This window comes from Vanacampus margaritifer, chromosome 1 (genome assembly GCF_051991255.1).
Source record: "Vanacampus margaritifer isolate UIUO_Vmar chromosome 1, RoL_Vmar_1.0, whole genome shotgun sequence".
Taxonomy (NCBI): Eukaryota; Metazoa; Chordata; class Actinopteri; order Syngnathiformes; family Syngnathidae; genus Vanacampus; species Vanacampus margaritifer.
The window spans coordinates 36,712,121-36,733,155 of NC_135432.1; the positions used below are offsets into that span (position 1 = coordinate 36,712,121).

The following is a 21,035-nucleotide window of genomic DNA, read 5'->3' on the forward strand; positions in this document are numbered from 1 at the left end:
AAGGAAAAATTTAAGCATTATAGTTCTTAGGGGTGTCAAAATTAATGCGTTAATTTTGAGTTAATTTAAAGATCCTTTAACACCACTATTTTTTTAATGCGCAATTAATTACCGCCCCCTACCGCCCCTAATTCCAGTAACATCCACGTCAAAATTTAGCAGTGGAGACTGGACAAGCTGTATTTTACAATTTAAAAAATGTGTAGAATTTCACAAGTTACTTCATGTTAAAGATTAGATAGCTCTTAATATGAAAAGAAAAATGCAGTGAGCTGTCACCAACGTCTTACAAATCCAATTATGCCATCTAGTGGCACAAAAATCCATATCATACTCGTTTTTGTTACAGGACAGTACATCTTTTTAATTTTAAATCAATTTTATTAATTATTATGAAATTACTGTATCAATAACTAAACGATACAGCCATATTTCTATTAGTTTAATATTTTTTCCACTATTATGTTAACCACAGTATAAAACGTAGAAACAAAATATTTTATTGTACATTTAAAACAGATATAAAATTTGCGATTAATCGTGAGTTAACTATTGAAATCATGCGATTAATTACAATTACAAATTTTAATCACCTGACCCTAATTAAAATAGACTACTTCTAAAATCATGGATTCTACTTCCTTAGACATTTTTTTTTAAAGATAGTCAAAACTTCTGACTTCTGTTAACACTCGTTAATAAAAGATACGTTTTTTTACTTTGTCACTCACTGTTGCCATGGCGATGTTCCATTTACGCTGTTTTTAAGGGTCTAAACCCACGCAAAAACTCAGGAATCTTTGGACTTTATATTTTATAGGGTTATTGCCCAACATGTAAGTACCCCAACATGGCCAGGGTTGTGAGGGCCCTATAGCTGTATTATTATTTAGGGACGGGCGAGTAAGATACCAGGTATCGTTATCGGTGCCGATACCTTATTTTAAAAGGATAGTTCGGATTTTTGGTCATGAATATGTATGGCATCCTCACCTTAAGTGATGTGCAATCATCACTAACTTACCGCTGACAGCGTCCTGTGACCCGAGACCGGGTCCGGTTTTGATCGAGACGTAAGTAGTGCGGCAAGTTGGCTGGGAAAACGGAAATAAAGCGTTTTTCTTCTAAACACAATTTGCGTTCAAAAGAGTAATACATTTGCATCACAAAACTGCACATTAAAAAAAACTGACTCCATTACCGCCGGGCACTATTTTTCTGTTCGTATCACTGCGCTGCGCGCTGCATATCCAGCTGACCGACGCGCGTTCCACCGTAATTATAACTTTGGAAACTCACGATAACATGTCTGACTACAATGACTGAGCCAAGGGGGTATCTTTATGAACCTGAATATACTGCTGCCGATATTCGTCAGATGGAATTAGAACGGGCAGAAAGAGAAAGCGAGAGCGAGGAGGGATAGAGAAGTGGTACAAGTTGATCAGCTGTAGCTGCGAGAGAGCGGGTGACTGTCACTGACAAACTTGTTTAAAGTGCTCGGAAAGCGGTGAAAAGTGTGCGGAGATTCAGGGAAAATTGTATTGGTAATTACGCGTTCGCACCATTTTTACATATAGAACAATATAATATAGTGTGGCGTGTCACAAGAACGCTGCCAGCAGACGTGGTTGGTAATCTCACCTTTTTATTTGTCTTCACACAACCGGCTACTTTTGGCCGCAGCCAACACAAGAAACTTTACTCGCAAGCCGAATTAGCACACGTTACCAACAATGTATGGATGAGTTCCTTTCCACCGCGGCGATGCGTTCACAAACACTCAGACACGAGAAAACAATACAGAATGTGCAACACAGAAACACACAACACACCTTAGTTATACTAGTTTCTAAAGTTTATACAATCGCAACGTTATATACTAATGGAGCTCGCTCTCCATTAGCTCTCTCGCGTCAGGTAAACACTTCCAAACAACTTGGTTTGTGCACATCTGTCAGCTGGATGCAGTGATACGAACAGAAAAATAGAGTCCGGCGGGAATGGAGTCTGACTTTTTTCTATTATGCAGTTTTGTGATGCAAATGTATCACTCCTTTGAACACAAATTGTTTTTAGAAGAAAAACACTTTATTCTGTGACCCCAGCCAATTTGCCGGACTACTTTCGTCTCAACCAAAACCGGACCGGATCTCGTGTCACAGGACGCTGTCAGCGGTCAGGGCTGATTGCACACCACTTATGTGACGATGCCATATAGATTCATGTCCAAAAACCCGAACTCTCCCTAAGGTATTGGTACTAGGCATGGGGCCACCCTCTAGTGACCGTTTTACAATCAGGAACTAGAAATTAGAAATTAAAGGAATAGAAAATTGCCATTAATTTGGTGCAGTTGTAAGGAAAAATACTAAATTGGGATTTATAAGTCTTTCTTTAAAATTATCTGTCTTTTTGGGGGGGGGGGGGGGGTATCGGTATCGGTGACTACTCAATAGTTGAGAATTGGCATTGTATCGTTCTGAAAAAAGTATCGAACATCCCTATGATCATGATTATTATGCTTATGATTATTATTATTCGACACCCATTTGTTTTTGTTTTTTTTTTATTTCAAAGCATTAAGGCGATTGGGCGTTACCTTCTATAGGTTTAGGCAGGAAATGTGCAGCTGGTTTGGTCTTCTTGACTCTGTTGCCCTTCATGGCCTGCCCTTCCTTGTTGAGGCCCAGGAACCAGGCCCGGCCAGACTCCTTTTGTCTGTACAGCATGGAGCTGTAGATCACGTAGTAGTTCTCGAACACAGACTCCTTAAATTTGCACTCCGGGGTGAACATTTCCTGAAGATACAGGTATGAAAAGACTTTTAACATCATATTAATGAATGCGCGGTAGTACCTATTCCATAATCCCATGAAACCTACGAAGAAATGTCACAGTTTCAAAGATGAACAAACAGGCGCTTCACAAAGAACACTTCTCATGAACACATTCATCTGTTGCCTGTTTTGATGAGCTATTTAATCAGCCAGTCAATAAAGTGTCCAAGGTGACATATTCACATTGATTAATTTGTCCCGAACACAAAGAAGTAATCAGGCTGCCGTGAAGAGAACAAATTATTGAACATGTGGTGGACCAATGTTCCTTCTCTATACTTCAGATGAAGAGGTGTCAAATCTAAGTCCAGAAAGTAAAAACCCTGCCACAGTTTGGCTTTAGCCCCAGCCGGTGCTAGCTAGTGAGCTCCCTAGCTAGCTCCTCGAGTGCACATTTACTTGCTAGGGAGCTAGCTAGATAGCATCAGAGGCTAAAGCCAAACTGTGGCAGGGTTTTTACTTTCTGGACCTGGATTTGCCACCTCTGTTCAGGTGGCAAAGTGGCTAAATTGGCAACAGCGTCGTTGTATGCCTCTCCTCGCTCCACAGCTGGCAACCTACGAGCTAGCAGCTCCTAGCTTCGCAACATGCTAACAAATTCTGCACTTGTCCCTTGCCTGAGACAGAACAGATGTGCTGAATTTCCTCATACTTTGTGTATTTTGATGCAAAAATCTCCATGACCTTTTATTAAGACACTAGGGAAATGTTTAATCAAACTCTTTTAATCAAATTTCAAATATAATGGAGTCCACTGTGGTCCACTTCACACATCACAAAGTTTTCAGCAAGTCATTGAAGTACTTAGTACTGCTCACAAACAACTAAGAAACGGCAATGAGAACAATGTGTGGAGAGGTAATATAATTGTCGCCTCTTCCAGCCATGAGTGAAGTGTCTGTGCAGATGAACTAATGTCCAAGGAGGCCCAAATGAAGACCCCGTTGGTTCTGTTTGTCTGGGCCTCCTCTTATTGGCTGTTGTGGGCCTCTTGCCAGAGCCACAGACACATTGTCATTCAGCTCAGGTCTGCCGGTCCGAGTCTCATAGCAACATGAGGAAGAGAGGCGACAATGTAGCCGTGGCAACCAACCAGCGCTGAGAGGGAGGGGTCAGTGTGTGTGTGTGTGTGTGTGTGTGTGTGTGTGTGTGTATGTGGGGAGTGGTGGGTGGGCTGCAAGCGTGAGACATAAAGAAATGTACACGACGACCAGTCAGTAATAGAACATTACAAACAACGCTCTTCCACACAAGATTGTTCTTACAAAACACAACCGTGGAAAGTCGTCACAGTAAGCAGCTGTGTGTACATCATAGTGCATGCACGCACGCACGCACGCACGCACACACACACACACACACACACACACACACACACTTGTGGCTCTAGGGGATGAATAGAGGGAGATTCAGGAGCATTTGCTCAGCTATGAAATGCGACTAAATAATTGGTTGGTGACAGAACGAGGCAGGTGATGAAGATTGAATGCTGTCTTTATGACACTAGCATACTGCCACCAAACACTTGCGTGGGTGACTTGCTCTGATTCCAAACAGTCACAGGATCTTTGGGGGATTGAATTGCTTGTAATACATATTTAGTCTCGACCTTGGGCCAAGATTCATTATTTATTTGTGGAAGAAGACGATCTTTTGTGACGCGCGCAGTGGCCGGCTCATGTTTGCGCCGGTCAGGGAGGCCATGCATCATTCAAAGCTGCTTTTAGAATAAAAGCTGTTTGACGCTCAAGCTGAAGCCAGGTGAGTCATTTTCGCGGTGCGCTGCCTTGTGGTCCTGTCATCATTTCGAAATAGAAGAAGAGCAAAAGAATGAATGAAAGAGCACAGAGCAGAGTGAAACTGGGACATGAAGAAAAAAGGGGAGAATAAATCACAAAGGTGGCACCACCACGACAACAGCCTCCTGCTTGGAAAAACAGCGGGAGATTCTCTCTCATTTTCTTTTTATCTTGCATTTGCTATCTTGCACTTTTTCCCCATCATCCTTTTTTTGTCACACAGTGCTGTCTGGTATCTTTTGACTTAGACATGAACTGTGCATGTGAGGCTGAGTGCTAGCTTTTCCATACGTGACTGATTAAACACAAAAAGGGCCACAAATATGTTGAGCATCATCGGGCCCGTCGGCATGGGCGGGCATTGGGAGTCCGTGCCCGCCCTGGCAGTCAGCAGTGTCTGCACTAACCATTTTAAGAGGCCTCGCCAACTATATATTCTTCCTATCAGTCACGTAAACTTGCGCCACTGCGCCTTGTTTAAAGTAAAGCATGGCGTGCCAGCCAACCACATACCTCCTTTCAAGTTTGGCTTTGACTGACAGCTAAAGCTAGCTAATGACAATCGGGATCGGGGGTGGGGCCTTGGGGGATCTGGGGAGACGCGCGCTCAACAAAACAAATCTAATTCTGGGCTAACGAGCAGCGTGTGCGTCCGCTGTTCCAATGACCGAGCAGTGAGCACGTCATGCCGCTGTCTTTTTGTGGATTAAAACCAGTGATGCAAAGCAACGTATTGTAATGGGAGCCACCAAACGCCAAACCTCGATCCAGGCTGACACAACATCGCTGGGAATCTTGAGTCCACTGGTTACAACGTTCACATGTGAGTGGCAAAATTATTTTAATCAGTCAAGCCACACAACACTTGCATGGACAAATTGTATAATAATGTGGTTAACAGACCCACACATGCACACAAACACAACAACTTATATTGGAGCATAAAATTATTTATCACTAAGCACAGTTGCAGTACATGTGAGTTGAATTATGTTTGTTTTTTTATAGTCAAGTTTGTTAAGATTGATAACTGTCATTAAGTTCTAATGTAAAAAAAAAAAAAGCACTTCATACATCCTTTTGAATTGATATTTTGCTTAGTTTCCACTGACCCCATGTATAGTTATTGTATATTATCGCCATATCTCAACTCAACTTTATTTGTAAAGCACTTTAAAAACATCCATTGCTGCATACAAAGTGCTGTATGTGGAATAGAAATCAGTCTTGCAGTAGAGACAAGTGAAAGGAAATAACACAAAATAAAAATTAATTATAATAAATATCATTAGCAGGTAAGTATACAAGGCAAATAAGATTAATATGAACAAATTAATAACAAGACATAGGGAAGTGAATAAGTATATAAAATAAGTATCAATAAAATAACATATATACAGAAGGAACCATAAAACACTGAAACTAAGCGAAGTCTCTTGCTGAGTCAAAGGCCAAATAATAGAAATGTCTAGCAAAAATATTGAGATATGAAATTTTGGCCATATCGTACATCCCTAAATCTAAAATGCAGATGAAGGCAACTGCTAGCCAATCCCATATACTGTAGAAGGGGCTGGGTAATTCATTTGGACATAGTTGTTTACAGAAATGGCAAGCAGTTTAGTTGCAAATTAACTTTTGAGTTGAATAAATGCAAAAAGAACTACACAATTGTTTCCATTTGTCTTTTAGACTTTAGAATAAACTGCCGCGTTTAAGTGACAGAAAATATTTTTGAGCACTTTTGCAGTTGTCACAACGGCACTATTCAGCCAGAAGAACATTAGATTTCGGTTGAAGATTGTGTGGGGGAGGGTAAGCTTGAGCCTATTTTCTCAAGAGGAGTCAAAACCATGTCTTTCTGTCCTTTTGTATCTAGTGGCATAATGAATTTTGGTCAAAAATTAAGAATGGCACATACTTTTAGTGATCAAATGTAAGAATACAGTTTACAAAAACAACAAAATAGAATAAAGTGATGGAGAGTAAATAATCATAATTTAGGGGGAAGTTGTGTGGCCATTGACACAACTTAACCCTGTCCTTTGACACAAGCTTACAATTTTTGAAAAAAAATGCATCCCCAGCTGTTTTGAACCAGCATCATGCTAACCATATAGACTCACGATGTATCTTACTAAAGCACTAAAACATGTGTGAACTGTTTTCAAAGTTGTCTGTAATTGTTCAAACACAGCCGTCAAAAAACCTTAATCATAGAAATTTTACTTTCGAGGGCAAAAATGTTTTTTGAACTTATATGTGCTTACCTCTCAAGCCACGCATCTCCCTTTTTTATCAGATGAGCAAAATAGATGTCTCTTCAAAGATATGTGTCAGTGGTCACATGACCAACTTCTATGGTTTTCTAAATAACAGGGGTGGAACTACTTGCCCCTTGGCACAAATTACCCCACTCTCCCCTAATCATGATGAGCATTTATTTTTTTTTGCTGTCTGTCTTGGGTCTTTGTCATGTTGGAGGACCTGACCTGCAGCTGGGACTAAGCTTTCTGGCACTGGGCATCACAGTTTTCAATAGAATGCCCTCATTTCATTCCATTACGCACAGATTCAAGACACTGTTCCAGATGCAACAAGGCATTCCCAGAACATAATCAAGCTTGCTTCATTTTTTTGCATCTGCAAACATAAAGCTGATGTGACTCGTCCAGGGGTGGCAAATCCAGGTCCAGAAAGTAAAAACCCTGCTACAGTTTGGCTTTAGCCCTAGGTGCTAGCTAGCGAGCTTCCTAGCTAGCTCCCCAGGTGGTCGTTTACCTGCTAGTTAGGGGCTAAAGCCAAACTATGGCAGGGTTTTTACTTTCTGGACCTGGATTTGCCACCTCTGGACTTGTCTTGGTGTATATCTTTTCAAGGACTATGAAAATATTTCATAGGGAAAGATGCACTAATCACTGACACAGGCCCTTATCCCACCCTTACAAAACATTTTGTGTAAATTAATTTACAGCTATTTGTTCTGTGAACACCAAGTGACAAGCTGTGCTGAAAAGTAGCCTGAAGTTGTGTTTGTGGTTTGTAGCAAGGATGAATGGTATTGAAAACCAAACTGTTAAAAAGCAGCAAGCTGACGTACGTTGCGACATCAACCCAAGCAGCCATTGAATGACAGGAAGGTCACAAGTCGTCCTATTCCTGAGAGATGTGACTGTGAGGGCTGACAGCCTGAAGACTGTGGCCAGATTCAAACTAGTGACGTGTAGCGGGAGTCCCCAACCACCGGGCTGCAAAGTCGGCTGGGGAAAAAAAACATTTTGAGCAGAGCATGAGACGCGAGTCCAGAAACCCGATGCCAGGGACTGCCCCGGTGGATCACAAATGAGACAATCGAGAAGGGATAAACGGTTTTGAAAATTAATATTGCGATTGAGATTTAATATACGATTTTATTTTTCCAAAGTCCTTTTCACACATATTTTTTTTTAAACTTCATTTAGAGTTGTTAATGTATTTATTTTTTTGGTTTAAATTGCAGCCCCTGTAATTTGCTTGCCACTAATTACAACTATAATGGGACAGTACAATTCCAACAACACTCATTTGTGTATTTAATCATTTTGATTGATATGATATTTTATTTGTTTAATTTCTGCATTGTGTGACTCTTGACTTAAGTGAAACCGCCAGTCTGTGGCGCAAAAAAGGTTGGGGACCTCTGATATAGGATGTCTTTATAAGACAGTAATTATGAAAAATTCAAACTTATATATTGAAGTGTAATCATATTATACTGACTAATGATTTTATGAACACATTACAATTCAGACCCTCTTGTTTAAAAATGTGGCTGGCGCTCTTTCAGGTCATGGAAGTTGTTTTTCACTCTGATGTGTGAGCAAACATACACGTGTCTGTGTATGTGTGCACGCTGCTCAGTTTGTGGGTGTGTTTGTTTCCAGTTATTATCACAGCACTAATTACCCAGGGGGATTGTGGGTAAACAAATTGTTCCACAGAAAAAAAGAGCCAGCTTGTGTTGCGAGGAGTGTGGAGGAGGCAAGACAAAAGAAGTGAAGAGTGCCGCTTTTGTGTCATTCTGCTGACAAATAAACTGGCTGCAAGCATTACCTCCTTGGCGGAGGTAAAAACAAAACCACACCTGTAGGAAATTGACTGAATTGCCAATTGCTAAAAGCGAGACTACAAGCTGGTTCAAGATTGTGTCAGAGAGACTTTTTCGTATGATGACATCACAATTTGGATTTCAAAACACGCAAAAAATTCACGTTCTCATCTTGCTGAAATCCAGTGAATCTTGCTGCTAGATACTAAAATCACAGCAGCCGCCCTTTCCAGTGCGGCAATGACAGTGCTTAAAATGGAAGCACTTGCCCACATGCTCTGATTTGTACACAAACCTGAAGAAAATATTCCTTGGCTCAGCAGGAAGAGCAGAAAAATAAGGTCAAAATCACAATTACAGTGTCTGGTGAATTGAACACATGAGATCAATAGCACCTTTACAATATCGGGTTTGAAAAGTGTATTTTAAATATGGTGGCTTGTGCTCAGTATTTCTTTCTTTCTTTTTTTTGTTCCCTATTCATTACGGTACAATTTATGAATTATTGAGATAATATGACATTTACCCCAAAAAAATCAGTACTCTTTTGCTCATGTATTTGAAATTAAAATATCCATCCATCCTCTATACCAGGGATGGGCACACTCGGTCCTCGAGGGCCGGAGCCTTGCAGGTTTTGGATGTTTCCCTCCACCAACACAGCTGATATATGACCAGCCCATCAGCAAGCTCTGCAATAAGCCTGATAACGATCCTGTTGATTGGAATCAGCTGCGTTGGAGCAGGGAAACATCCGAAACCTGCAGGGCTCCGGCCCCCGAGGACCGAGTTTGCCCACTACTGCTCTATACCATTTATCCTCAGCCTATCCCAGCTGTCGTTAGTTGAGAGACCCTGAACAGGTTGCCAACTAATCGCATGGCACAAATGGATAAATAACACACATTCATAGAGACAACTCAATCTACAAAGAAGCTACCGTGTATTTAGAATATGGAAGGGAAAACCTGTACACAGGTGCAGGATATTACTGAGATAAAAAGCAGCAGGATTAGCGCCAAGGTGGAAAGGATGGATTGAAGTCAGGCATAAAAAGATGGCATTTGGCCTCTGTCGGAATCACTCAGGCCGGCATGACGGAATGCACTTGCTTTTCTCATCTCAGATACAGTTTGATTAAAAGCAAAAGCACAATGTGCATGTGGAACGCCAACACGTTGTTGACACTCATAAATAGAGGGCACACTCCTTTGTACTCCTTGTCTTACTCACGAGCCAAATTCAGCCGTACTTTGCAACACGGTCCATAATTATCAGGCAGCAGCTCATTGCACACTAAGCCATCTGTTGGTCACACATACGCGCGCGCGCACGCACGCACACACACACACACACGCACAGATGCTTGGTATCGGGGATATATGGGACAGTGCTGCCATGTATAACTAAGTTTGCAGCACATCATTAACAAATTGCAAAAAGAGGTTAAAGAATCTCGTGAAGCAGCAACAAATGGCAAATTAAAAATCAAAGAGTGACTCCAGTGCAATATGGAATGCAATTTTATTCACACACACACAAATAAAAAAATAATCGCTGTTGATGGGATAGTCAATGCACAGCCCATATTCCTATTTTGTGCAATGTACATATTGTACAAATGTGTTCATACTATTTTTTGATTTTTTGTATCCACTGTTGCTGCTGAAACAATGCAAATTCTTCAAATTGGACGAATAAAAGTTCTCATATTTTAAATATTTATAACTCATATACTTCTAACCTAATTTAGCTCCCGCCCACCCATGTTTTTCGTCATATCCGGTCTTTAGTGGCTGTCTATGTTATTCTGTAATATTTTCACTCTAGTTACTGATTAAGTTGCTGGGTTTTTCGCTGCTAAAAGTTAGTCACTCTCCCTTGTGATGCGGTTCCAACCAGACCTGTGTGACAAGTGCACTGTACCGCTCAAACACATATTTGGGAGTTCTGCGACGGCATTTCAATAGCTTAGCAATTTAGCATTACTTCCCCTGTTTCTGGCAATCTTTGTCGTAACACAGAGCATTTTCACGATGATTAGTGACTCTAGACACCGGATGCACAGCGAACTTTAACAGCCGCAGCTTGAGGTGATGCAGGCGTACAGTTTGGGCATTTTTGTCAGACTGAGCAGAGAAGGTGATACAAAGATGTAATCAACTATCGCGACATGACGGGCAAATTCATACCTTATATTGAATACAGACGCTCCCCACCTTACGAACGAGTTACGTTCCGGACGATCGTTCGTAAGGTGAATTTGTTCGTAAGTTGCTTCAGTGCTATATTTTGTATTATAATTTATGTTTAAAGCCTATATAAGTATATTGAAGGTTTATATAAGTATGTTTAAGGCTTGTACAAGTAACCTGCATTGGTTTGTACTGAAAAAAACTTTTAATAAAATGGAGAGAATACGTACGTACTGTACTACGTATGTTAGAGAGAGAGAGCGAGACACACACACAGTATGTACATGTACGTAATAAGATAAATAAAATGAAGTTTAACTTACTTTTGGAAGATGTACTCGATGCTTAAGGAGATGATGGAGGAGGAGGAAGAGGAGGATTTTATATCATGAGAGATTCTTCGTTGTCGCTGGATTTGGCTTCAAAAGTTATTTCCTGCTTCATGGGGACCGGCGTTTCTTCCTTCTCCTCCTCGACACGTTGCTCAGCCTCCAATGAGCTCTCACAGCGCCAATCGTCGGTATTAGCGGCGGAAAGAAGCACTACGCGCAATACAAAATCTAACTTACAGCATCTCTTCCCGAACATTTTTCGACATACTGTACGCGCAGAAATGTTCGTATGTACCGTTGTTCGTAACTCGAATGTTTGTAAGTAGGGGAGCGTCTGTATACCATGTCTACCGCACACCCCTAGCTGCAGGCATTTCATATTTTCGGAAGTGATTAGCTAATAAGTTGTGGTTTCCACGTGATTCTCGAATGTAACAATGTGCAACATGAGAGTTCATTATTCAGAGGCAATTTTATATGTACACAGCAAAATCACCAGTGTTAAATTAACACTGAGAGTGCTAAATCTAACACTAGAAACATGTTTATATGTGTCCACACCAATGAGTGTAAATCTTACACTTTTCAAAGTGTTACTTTTTTCACACTTAACCAGTGTTACGCTGTTCGTGTTAAAAATATACACTAGTAAACACTGAGTAGTGTTGAAAGTACTACACTAATGTCAGTGTTAAACATTTTACTCATTCAAATTACACTTAACTCACAAATGGCACTTCATTTTTAAAAAAAAATTTTCTTTTCTTTTTTTTTTCTAGAGAGAGCTCAGTATTGTTCATTCGGTAATCTTACCGATTCGACATGTCATCATCATTGCTCTCGCTCTCTTTTTTTTCCCTTTTTTTTTTTTTTTTTGTATGTGCGTGAGCATGTGAGTAAATCCAACATGGACCAGACATCACCTACTATCCCTCGGGTTACCAACCAGAATCTTTCACCAACCCCAGAAACATCTAAATTCCAACAAATTAGGAAGACCTCAAGAGACCAAAGGAAAGACTGAGGAAAGGAAGGAAAGATAGATAAAGCAGAGTGAGACCCACAGACATCAGCCTCCTCCACCGATTCAACGGCCAGAGGAAGAAGCAGATTGTGTTTGAATTTCAGTCGATGCTGGTGTGGTGGATCTGCCATGAATGAAAACCTCCACCAAAGAGGGGAGCCGTCGACCCCAGCCGGTCAGGACAGAGCAAGCACAACCCTGGGGGCCGCGGCAGTGCCAAGGCACAACCCCCAGGCCCCGCAGGGGCCACCGGCCGGAGAGCAAACCCAGGAGCCAGGGGCGCCCACCCACAGCACCTCCCCACCCAGCCACCCGTACCACCCCCCTCCAGCCGCGTGGTGGGGCGGAACACTGGGGGCGGAAGGAGTGATGGGAGCACTGGGAGACGGGTGGCACCCTCGAACCCTAGGCCCAGCGAGGAAAGGTCCCGGTCGTCACACCAGCGTACCTAGTGAAAGCTAACCCTGTTACTGAGTTCACCAGCTCGCCGACTGGTGAACTCTACCCCTACACCGTGGATGTGACCCCACCCAGAGTATATACATGTGTGTGTATGTGTGGTGCATTAAAATTGGGAGCAGGTGAGATGGACCAGAGGGAAATTATATCCCCCCCACTCCGATCCACCTGCTTCCCAGACGTGTCGGTGAGTGTATGTGGTGCATTAAAAAAAATGGGGGGCGTGGTGGCGAGGCGGGAATACAGATGGGGGACCGCAGCACTGCTTAATACTGCGGTCTGCCCCAACCGATGGATCCCCACCCCGACACACTCGCCCCCCCTACTTGTGGGGTGCATTAAAATTGGAGGGGAGTTGTAGGGCGAAGACGGTGTCTCCACCCTACCCCACCCCCCCAAAGTGTGTGTTATGTGCCCTATGTGTCTATTAACAAAGTGTGTTGTGCAAAACAGAAACAAAGCCGGCTTCGTTCCTCAAACAAATTGCGTACTCACAGCAGCATTTCAAGACTTGTGTGTGTCCAAAAGAAGACGCTGAAGACGTTTAACGGCTGTAATGTATATGCCAAGTCTGGAGTGGCGCTGTAGCGCAGCCACAGGGAGTTCACGGAAAGCGTAGAAGAAGAATCAGCGAAGAAGACAACCCCTTTTTTTTTTCTAACTTTATTGCAATCTTCAGAACAACATGGCTTTGCATGCATCAAAACAACATGAAAAAGACGAACACAGGAGACGTGACAATGGGGGGTGATTCAAGTACAACACCGCTTCTTAAACCTGGGAATAAAGAAGCAAAAATATTTTGCGCAAAACTACTTCGACATTGTTGTTGACAAACTGACAGTTTGCGCGCAGTCACGCGAGAATTGGCGCATTCGTCATCAATCTGCGACAATGCATCATCATCGAGCTGCGACCATTACGTCATCACTGGAGGAGTATCCTGCATATGGTGTCCAGATGGACGCAAACGGGCGCATTTTGAAATCTTTCCACTCTGGAGGCCGCTTTCAAAAGTGATCGGTTTCAAGCTCCAAAACCGCGCCATTGTGTGGACAAACGGCCTGAACGGTAAGAAACTTGTGAGGATACATTGAAACTGGTTTTCGTGTCGACGGGGCCTAAATACACCAACACTAATGAGACACACTTGGGATGGGGAAGAGTTGAAGACACACAGTGATTACAAATAACAAGACGAGGGTAAAGACACGAAACACAAAATAAAACACTGAACACTCCGACAACAAAGAACATGAACACCCAAAATCAAGCAAAAACCCAAACCCCCAGAACCGAAACATGACAGGGAGAAGACCACTCTACCACTGAGCCACTCCGCCCCGACAACAACTTGATCCATCTATTAAAATGTCGACAGCGCGCTGGAAAATTGGAAGTTTTCGCCTTCCCAGAAATGAGGGTGTTGTCAATTTAACACTTAAAGCATTAAATTAATCACAAAAAACAAACAAACAAACAACAAAAAATTATCGCATGAATCATAAATTAACGCAAATTAATCGCACTATTAATTTTGACCATAGATTATCCTTTAGCGTGACAGCAGATGGCCATGTATAAGGTAGCATGGGTTGTGTTTTAGCAATAAACATAATTACATGCGTTAAAGTAAAGCATTTAATAAATGTTTGCGTATCACATTTAGAATATTTGTTCATGTCAAAATATTGGGGTAATTGTTTTCAATTTTAAATTATGCAAGTAATTCACCGATTAGAAAAAGAGGAAGATGAGCGTGTGCAGTGGATCAAAAAGTGTTGAAGATGTCCTCATAACATTAAATGTCTAAAGAATGAACACATAACCAGTGCTCTTCAAATTTGGCGAGGACAACATTTTGATAAAAAAGAGTTTTTTTACTAAGCAAAATTCTAAGATGTGATTAATCTTATTTAAAAATGTAATCGTTTGACAGCTCCAATATATATACTGTATTTATATAGAGCCCGGGAATCGAGCTAACCATCGCCCTTTAACTTTTTATCCTAACAGTGTTAAAATAACACTGCTTGCTGCATATTTGATCTAACACTGGGAATTTAACACTGACCAATTTTCTGTGTAAAATTGGTCATTTGTATAAATTTTCCAACTGAATATCCTTGTTATTATTATTATTATTATTATTATTATTATTATTATTATTATTATTATTATTATTATTATTATTAGCTTGAGTGCTGTCTGTATACCACTGAGGGAATGTTAATGTCATGTCAGGGCTCATCAGATGGCATCCAAGGACGCAGCATTTCCTAAACATTCTCTAAACAGTTTTAAGGGTTTTCTTGTTGCAAAGAAATTTTGAACTTCTTAAAAATTTGTATGCGAGCATAAAAACAGTTTGCGTGCTAGATGGCTTGCAAGGGTCTGCCGAATGTCTTTGCAACATTTTGCAGCCAACACTCCCTACCTGCCCCAACCCTCACAAGCCTGCGCCACTCAGTGAGATACGGGCTTTAGAGAACATTTATCGAACGTTTAGGATACGTTGAAACCTTGAACGAACCCTGACGTGAAATCAACATTTGTTAGCATCCCAAGCTTCACCCCTCAGTGGGACACTGGCTTTCACGAACCTTGAACAAACCCTGACAAACGCTGATGTGAGGGCGCATTTGATACCTTCACAAACACTCAGACATTCTTCCCTCAGTGGGATGCGGGCTTTAGCGTTTGGTGCTCAGGTACTAAGTGCTTCAATATGAAACAATGGATTACCACAACATTCAACAATCTCTTGCGAACAAAGGACTGAGCGAGCAGCACATTTTTATTTATTCATAGCACACTGCAGGAAGTTTTGATTTAAAGCATATATCATTTTGACCTGGTTTTGAGCAAGGTCGTTTTTGGGCTCTCATGTCACACATACTTTTGTGAGAAGCAAGAAGGAGTTGCAAGAAGACCTCTACTTGCGGATAATGTAGTCAGTCACGCATGTGACGAGAGCAGCTGGAGACCGCCTTTCACCCCCCCATGTGACAATCGAACACCGGCAACGACACTAATACGGTCTACCAAATTCACACACATGCTAAACAAGACTTGCCACAAGACTTGCCCCGGCACGAAAATGAAGATGTGCCCGTTTTTATGCCGAGCACAGTCTACTTTCTGTCACCAAATTGTCGCCAGCACCATTTGAACACCCAGCAAGGCACATATTCGGTTTGTTAAATTCCCAAGCATTGTTCAGTAAGGTAGACTTGCCCTGGCATGAAAATGAAGATGTGTCCATCTTTGCGCTGCGTGCTATAAAAATAGGGCCCTCAGTCCCCAGAAGGCTCCAAATAACAAAACAAAATGTAGATGATTTCTTTTTTGCACATCACTTCAAAAATAAAATCCCAAAAAGAATGAGAAAAGTAGCTAGAGAAAATCTAGCAAGGTAGTCAATAGGTTGGATTACTTTATACCCTACCTAGCTCCAGCCCTATCTTTACGGTAACGAAACCCAAACTCTGTATTTGCACGCAACACAGCTTTATTTTAACAGAATGTAACACACCTTCAATTAAGGCACCTGGGAAATGTTCTAAATTATACACTTAAGTTTAGCTGCATAGCTAGTCAATCCAAAGGAAGGCTGCCAAAAAGATGCATGGTACAGTTATACTTACGCAAGAGGATTAGGGCCAGAAGAGAAAAAAAAGGTTGGCAGAATTCTCACTTTATTCTCAGAATTCTGACTTTAAAACGTGAATTCTGAAGTCAGCATTCTGACTTTAAGGTCAGAAATCTGAGATTAAAGTCAGAATTCTGACCTAAAAGTGAGAATTCTGAGATAAAAGTGAGGATACTGCCAACCTGTTTTTCCCCGTCTTCACTGGCCCTAATCCTCTTCTGTACATACTGGCCCCCTTCGATTTCGTGGGGTAACTTCACGTGCGCAGTTTGCGCACCACCGCCGCAAACTGAATCAGACTGACCCGCTTTTGCAGATGGAGACCTTCTGATGTTTAACAAGCATCTATTCAGCCGTGCATGACAAGCTGCCAACTTGCAGCAACCAATTAAATGTCAAACAATGCTGACATCATGAATAAGAGGCTGGATTTCGGTGGGTGGCTGCCTGCACACGCACACACAACTTTGACGGGGTTCTAAATTTCAATGTGAATATGTGGAAAGAAAGGGGGACTCCACTTCAGTTATTTAAAGAAAGCCCTGATGAGAGTGAGAGAGCGAGAGATGGTGTGAGGGTGCTAAAAAGTCAAAAAAAAAAAATCATACATTTGTATTCAGCTCAAGCATTTCTTCTCACGAAGCCAACTTGTCATTTGTGCTTATAGTGATTTAATACGTGCACATATGTAATTATTCTGTCTTTACTATTGTTTAGGAATGAGCAGTACAGATAACTAACAGCTTCTCCAATAAAGACCAGGAAGCCTCTTGCTGTTTTGGCAATTTACTGGATAATACTGTAAAATACAAAACATAGTGGGACATTACAATCATGTTATTTAAAGTTTGAAACAATATAGATTTGAATAATTTACTACAATTAGCTGCAAACCCTAAAAAACGGGTTTGTTTTTAGCTGTTAGCATAACGCTAATTTACAATGGCGCTACCATTGAAATGCTATGCTAACAGGTGCTTAGTAATTTATGACACATTGGAACTTAAAACTATAAACATCCGATTCAATAACCTAATGCAAGCTATTACTCCTCAAAATAATATACTTGCAGACATATTTCTGGAGCCAAAATTACCCTCTAGGTTTCAACACTCTGGATTAGCTGTGTAGCCATGTAGGAGAATTGCTTGAGTCCAATGCGCTACGGTAGCACTCAACGGTCAAAAAACAAACAAAGGCAGAAACACCACTTTCTCCACAAGTGGGCAGTACAGTAATGTTCGTATGTCTATGCACATGTAGGTGTGCTTACCGAGGAGTAGAGGTGACCCTCTCCGTTCATGGCGATGTATAGACCAGTTTTTACTGATTGGATGGCCACAACTCGAAGTCCCACTGGAATTAAGTTAAACAGAGCTGCAGAAAAAGATAAGACAAAGTGTTTGAAGGGTTAGTTTGCACAAGTAACAAGACAATATTTCTTGAAGGAGTCAATTCGTGAATCTTGCTTGGAAATGCCCTGTTTCTAACTTTGTGGAAAGTTCTTTTGTGTTACAGCATGGAGTTTGGTGTGGAAGAAACTGAGAGCCCTGACCTCAACCCCATCAAACATCCTTGAAGTAGAGCAGCCAACATCAGTGACTTCGCAATTGTTTTGCTTGGTGAGTACACTTTCAAATCTTGTCAAGAGCAGAAGCTGCTGTAGCTACAAGGGAACTCCATTTTCTTCCATGTTCGCGAGCCATTAGTCTTAATGCTTTACTCGACATAGTGTATCTTTCATGGAAGTAGCTCTCTATTATGCTGCAAAGATACGTGTGCATATGATCACAATAACAACCTATGATGAAAGGCTTGACAGCAGACATGACTCTTTTTTTTTTTTTTTGCAGTGCGTCTTCCCTCCAATCAAGGCTTGATTACGCAAGGGAAGGCAGAGTCCTCATTAATCAAGGCTGCTTCCAAGTGCTTTTTTAACCACTTTCAAAAGCAACACAGACAACATTGAGCGTTGAGCACAAAAAATGTGCAAAGGTGATCATCCATGGCAAAAATGCTTCCAACTGATTAGAAGAGAAAATTAAAGCTGCCTTTGCAGCCCATTTGATGACGAAGCCTCAATATGATCATCAAATTTTGACTTCATGCTACACCCAAATTATATAGTGGAGGACAAAAATGGGCTTGGTAATTTAGCCAGGCCCATGGGTGCCTGCTTCTGAGTGGGACTCATCTGGCCCAATTGCTGGAATTTGTCCAAATGGCGGCTTCAAACCAAAATAGCCGAGATCCAATTGAATTTTTGTGCATGGTGTAGGGGGCTGAAACCTTTTCTTACTTTCCAGAGGTGACGCAACTAAGACAGTTTCAGGTGGTCGTACTGCAGGACCCCTAAAATGCATACTACACATTCAATTCTGTAAAGTAAATTTGACTCTGTTAAGAGTGGGACCAAATAGACTCAGTTTCAGAGTAAAATTTACACTCGGAAGAGAGTAAGATAAAGAATTGAAAAAATAAAAATAAAAGTCACTCGAGGGTTAAGGAATGAACTCATGACATTCAGCTTGGGAGACTGCCACACTACCACCTGAGCTATGCCCCTCCTACTCTTTGCTTATCTCCAAGAGGAGACCAAAAACTTATTTTTTGGTCTCTTGGATTTAGGAAGATTCCAGCTGACACGACCAATATACTACTACATAGCAGGAACTGCGTGGCTCAGGGAGTCGATCAGCTGTCTCTCAAGATGAAGGTTGTGAGTTCATTCCTCAACCCTTGAGTGACTTTTATTCATTATTTTCTAATTATTTTTCTTACTCTCTTCCGAGTGTAAATATGACTCTAAAAAGGAGGACTGCAGTAGATGGGCATTTAATGCATTGATGAAATCATTTACAGAGCTGCACCGGAAGGTTACCACTGCAAAACCCAGCACATTTAAAACAAAAATGCTGGAACCAGGTTTGTTCTTTAACTGGAAGCTATGTCAGGTCCAATCATGTGTGATCAACAATTGTTGCGTCGGTGCATGTGCATGAGTGTTGTTTCTGCTCACAGGAGTTGGTGCTGTCGTCTTTGGTCCCATCCAGACTTCCATCTTGGCCCATCTGGAGATAGAAGCCTTGCCTGCAGAACAACCTGGTCACTATGCCCTTCAGCTGCGGTTCTAGGGGAAACAACAAGGAGGCGGGTTGGAAAAAAGTAAATGCTGGACATGATCACACCTGTGTGAAGAGCTGTGTCAAAAAGTACGTCTTTGGAAAAAGGCTCAGTTTTGATGGACACTTGCACAATTTTAAATATGTGTTTATTATTGTGTTAGTTTGACAGGTGCACTGGATCCTATCCTTGTCAAGAGGTGGTCTGTATCATAAAGATGCAAAATATGTCAGCATCCTGTAAGGTGCGGCGCCACCTATGTGATATAAAGATATTGCATGTTTGTTGTGGCTCAGATAGCTCAGTGCAGGCATTTGTCACTTAAGGCGTTTCTCTGGGCTAGGGGTCATTTAAAATGGAGTGTGGCAAAGTGGAAACCTGTTTTGTGGTCAGACGAATCCCGATTCCAAGTTCTTTGCGGAAACTGGGGCGCTATATCATACTGACTAAAGAGGACAAGGACAACCCAAGTTGTTATCAACGCTCAGTTGATAAGTCTGCATCTGTGATGGTATAGGGTTGCATGAATGCGTTCATCATGGGCAGCTTCCACATCTGGAAAGGCATCGTCAATGCAGAAAGGTATATTCCGATTCGAGAACAACATATGCTCCCATCCAGGCATCATCACTTTCAGAAAAGATCTTGCATTTCTCAACACGATAATGCCAGACCACATGCAGCACCAATTACAACACCATGGATGCGTAGGAAAAGGATCCGGGTATTGAAATGGCCAGCCTGCAGTCCACTTCTTTCACTTATCGAGCACATTTGGCGCATCAGTAAGGGGAAGGTGCAACAAAGAAAGCCAAGACAGTTGAACAGTTAGAGAGACGCGTGTTAAACAAGAATGGGACAGCATTCCTATTTCTAAACTTGAGAAACTTGTCTCCTCGATCCCCAGACGTTTGCAGACTGTTGTAAGAAGAAGAGGGGATGCCTCATAGTGGTGAAAACGGCCTTGTCCCAACTTTTTTTTAGACACCATGGAATTTAAAATCAACATAGTTTTCCCTTAAAATTATACATTTTCTCAGTTTGAACTTTTGACCTGTTCTCTATTTTCTATTTTGAGTAAAATATAAAAATTTGGCACTTCCACATATTTGCATTCAGTTTTTATTCACAATTTGTATAGTGTCCTAACTTTTTGGGAATTGGGTTTGTATATATATATATTAGGGGTGTTAGAAAAAAATTGATTCGGCAATAAATCGAGATACTACAGCGCGCAATTCTCGAATCGATTCGATATGCGGCTGAATTGATTTTTAAACATCAATTTTTTATGGGAATATTCTTAGGGTTAGGATTCACACATCAAGCATGGAAGAATGTTATATTAATAGAACATTAAGCCTTAATATTTTATTTCAGTGCTCTTCAAACGTGAAACAGACTGCAACCTGTTTGCTAAATGCAGTGGCTCAGTTATAAGCCTGAATTTTCAGATCAATAAATATATTTTCATACAAATCTTACAGTGTACATGTACAAGTTTACTGATTAGTATTTTCTAAA

General features: G+C 41.3%; 1 protein-coding gene across 4 annotated transcripts in view; it reads right to left on the reverse strand.

Moving 5' to 3' along the window:
- Positions 1–21,035, reverse strand: part of LOC144039150 (fibroblast growth factor 14-like) — a 52,271-nt gene that overhangs the window by 8,255 nt on the left and 22,981 nt on the right. For 3 of the 4 annotated variants that reach the window (XM_077552157.1, XM_077552183.1, XM_077552174.1), the window contains 3 exons: positions 19,408–19,518; positions 17,662–17,765; positions 2,603–2,801 (listed from right to left, as the gene is read on the reverse strand). In XM_077552157.1, the coding sequence (XP_077408283.1) occupies positions 2,603–2,801; positions 17,662–17,765; positions 19,408–19,518 (414 nt within the window). The remainder of the gene's footprint in view (positions 1–2,602; positions 2,802–17,661; positions 17,766–19,407; positions 19,519–21,035) is intronic. The other variant, XM_077552165.1, reaches the window with a different exon arrangement.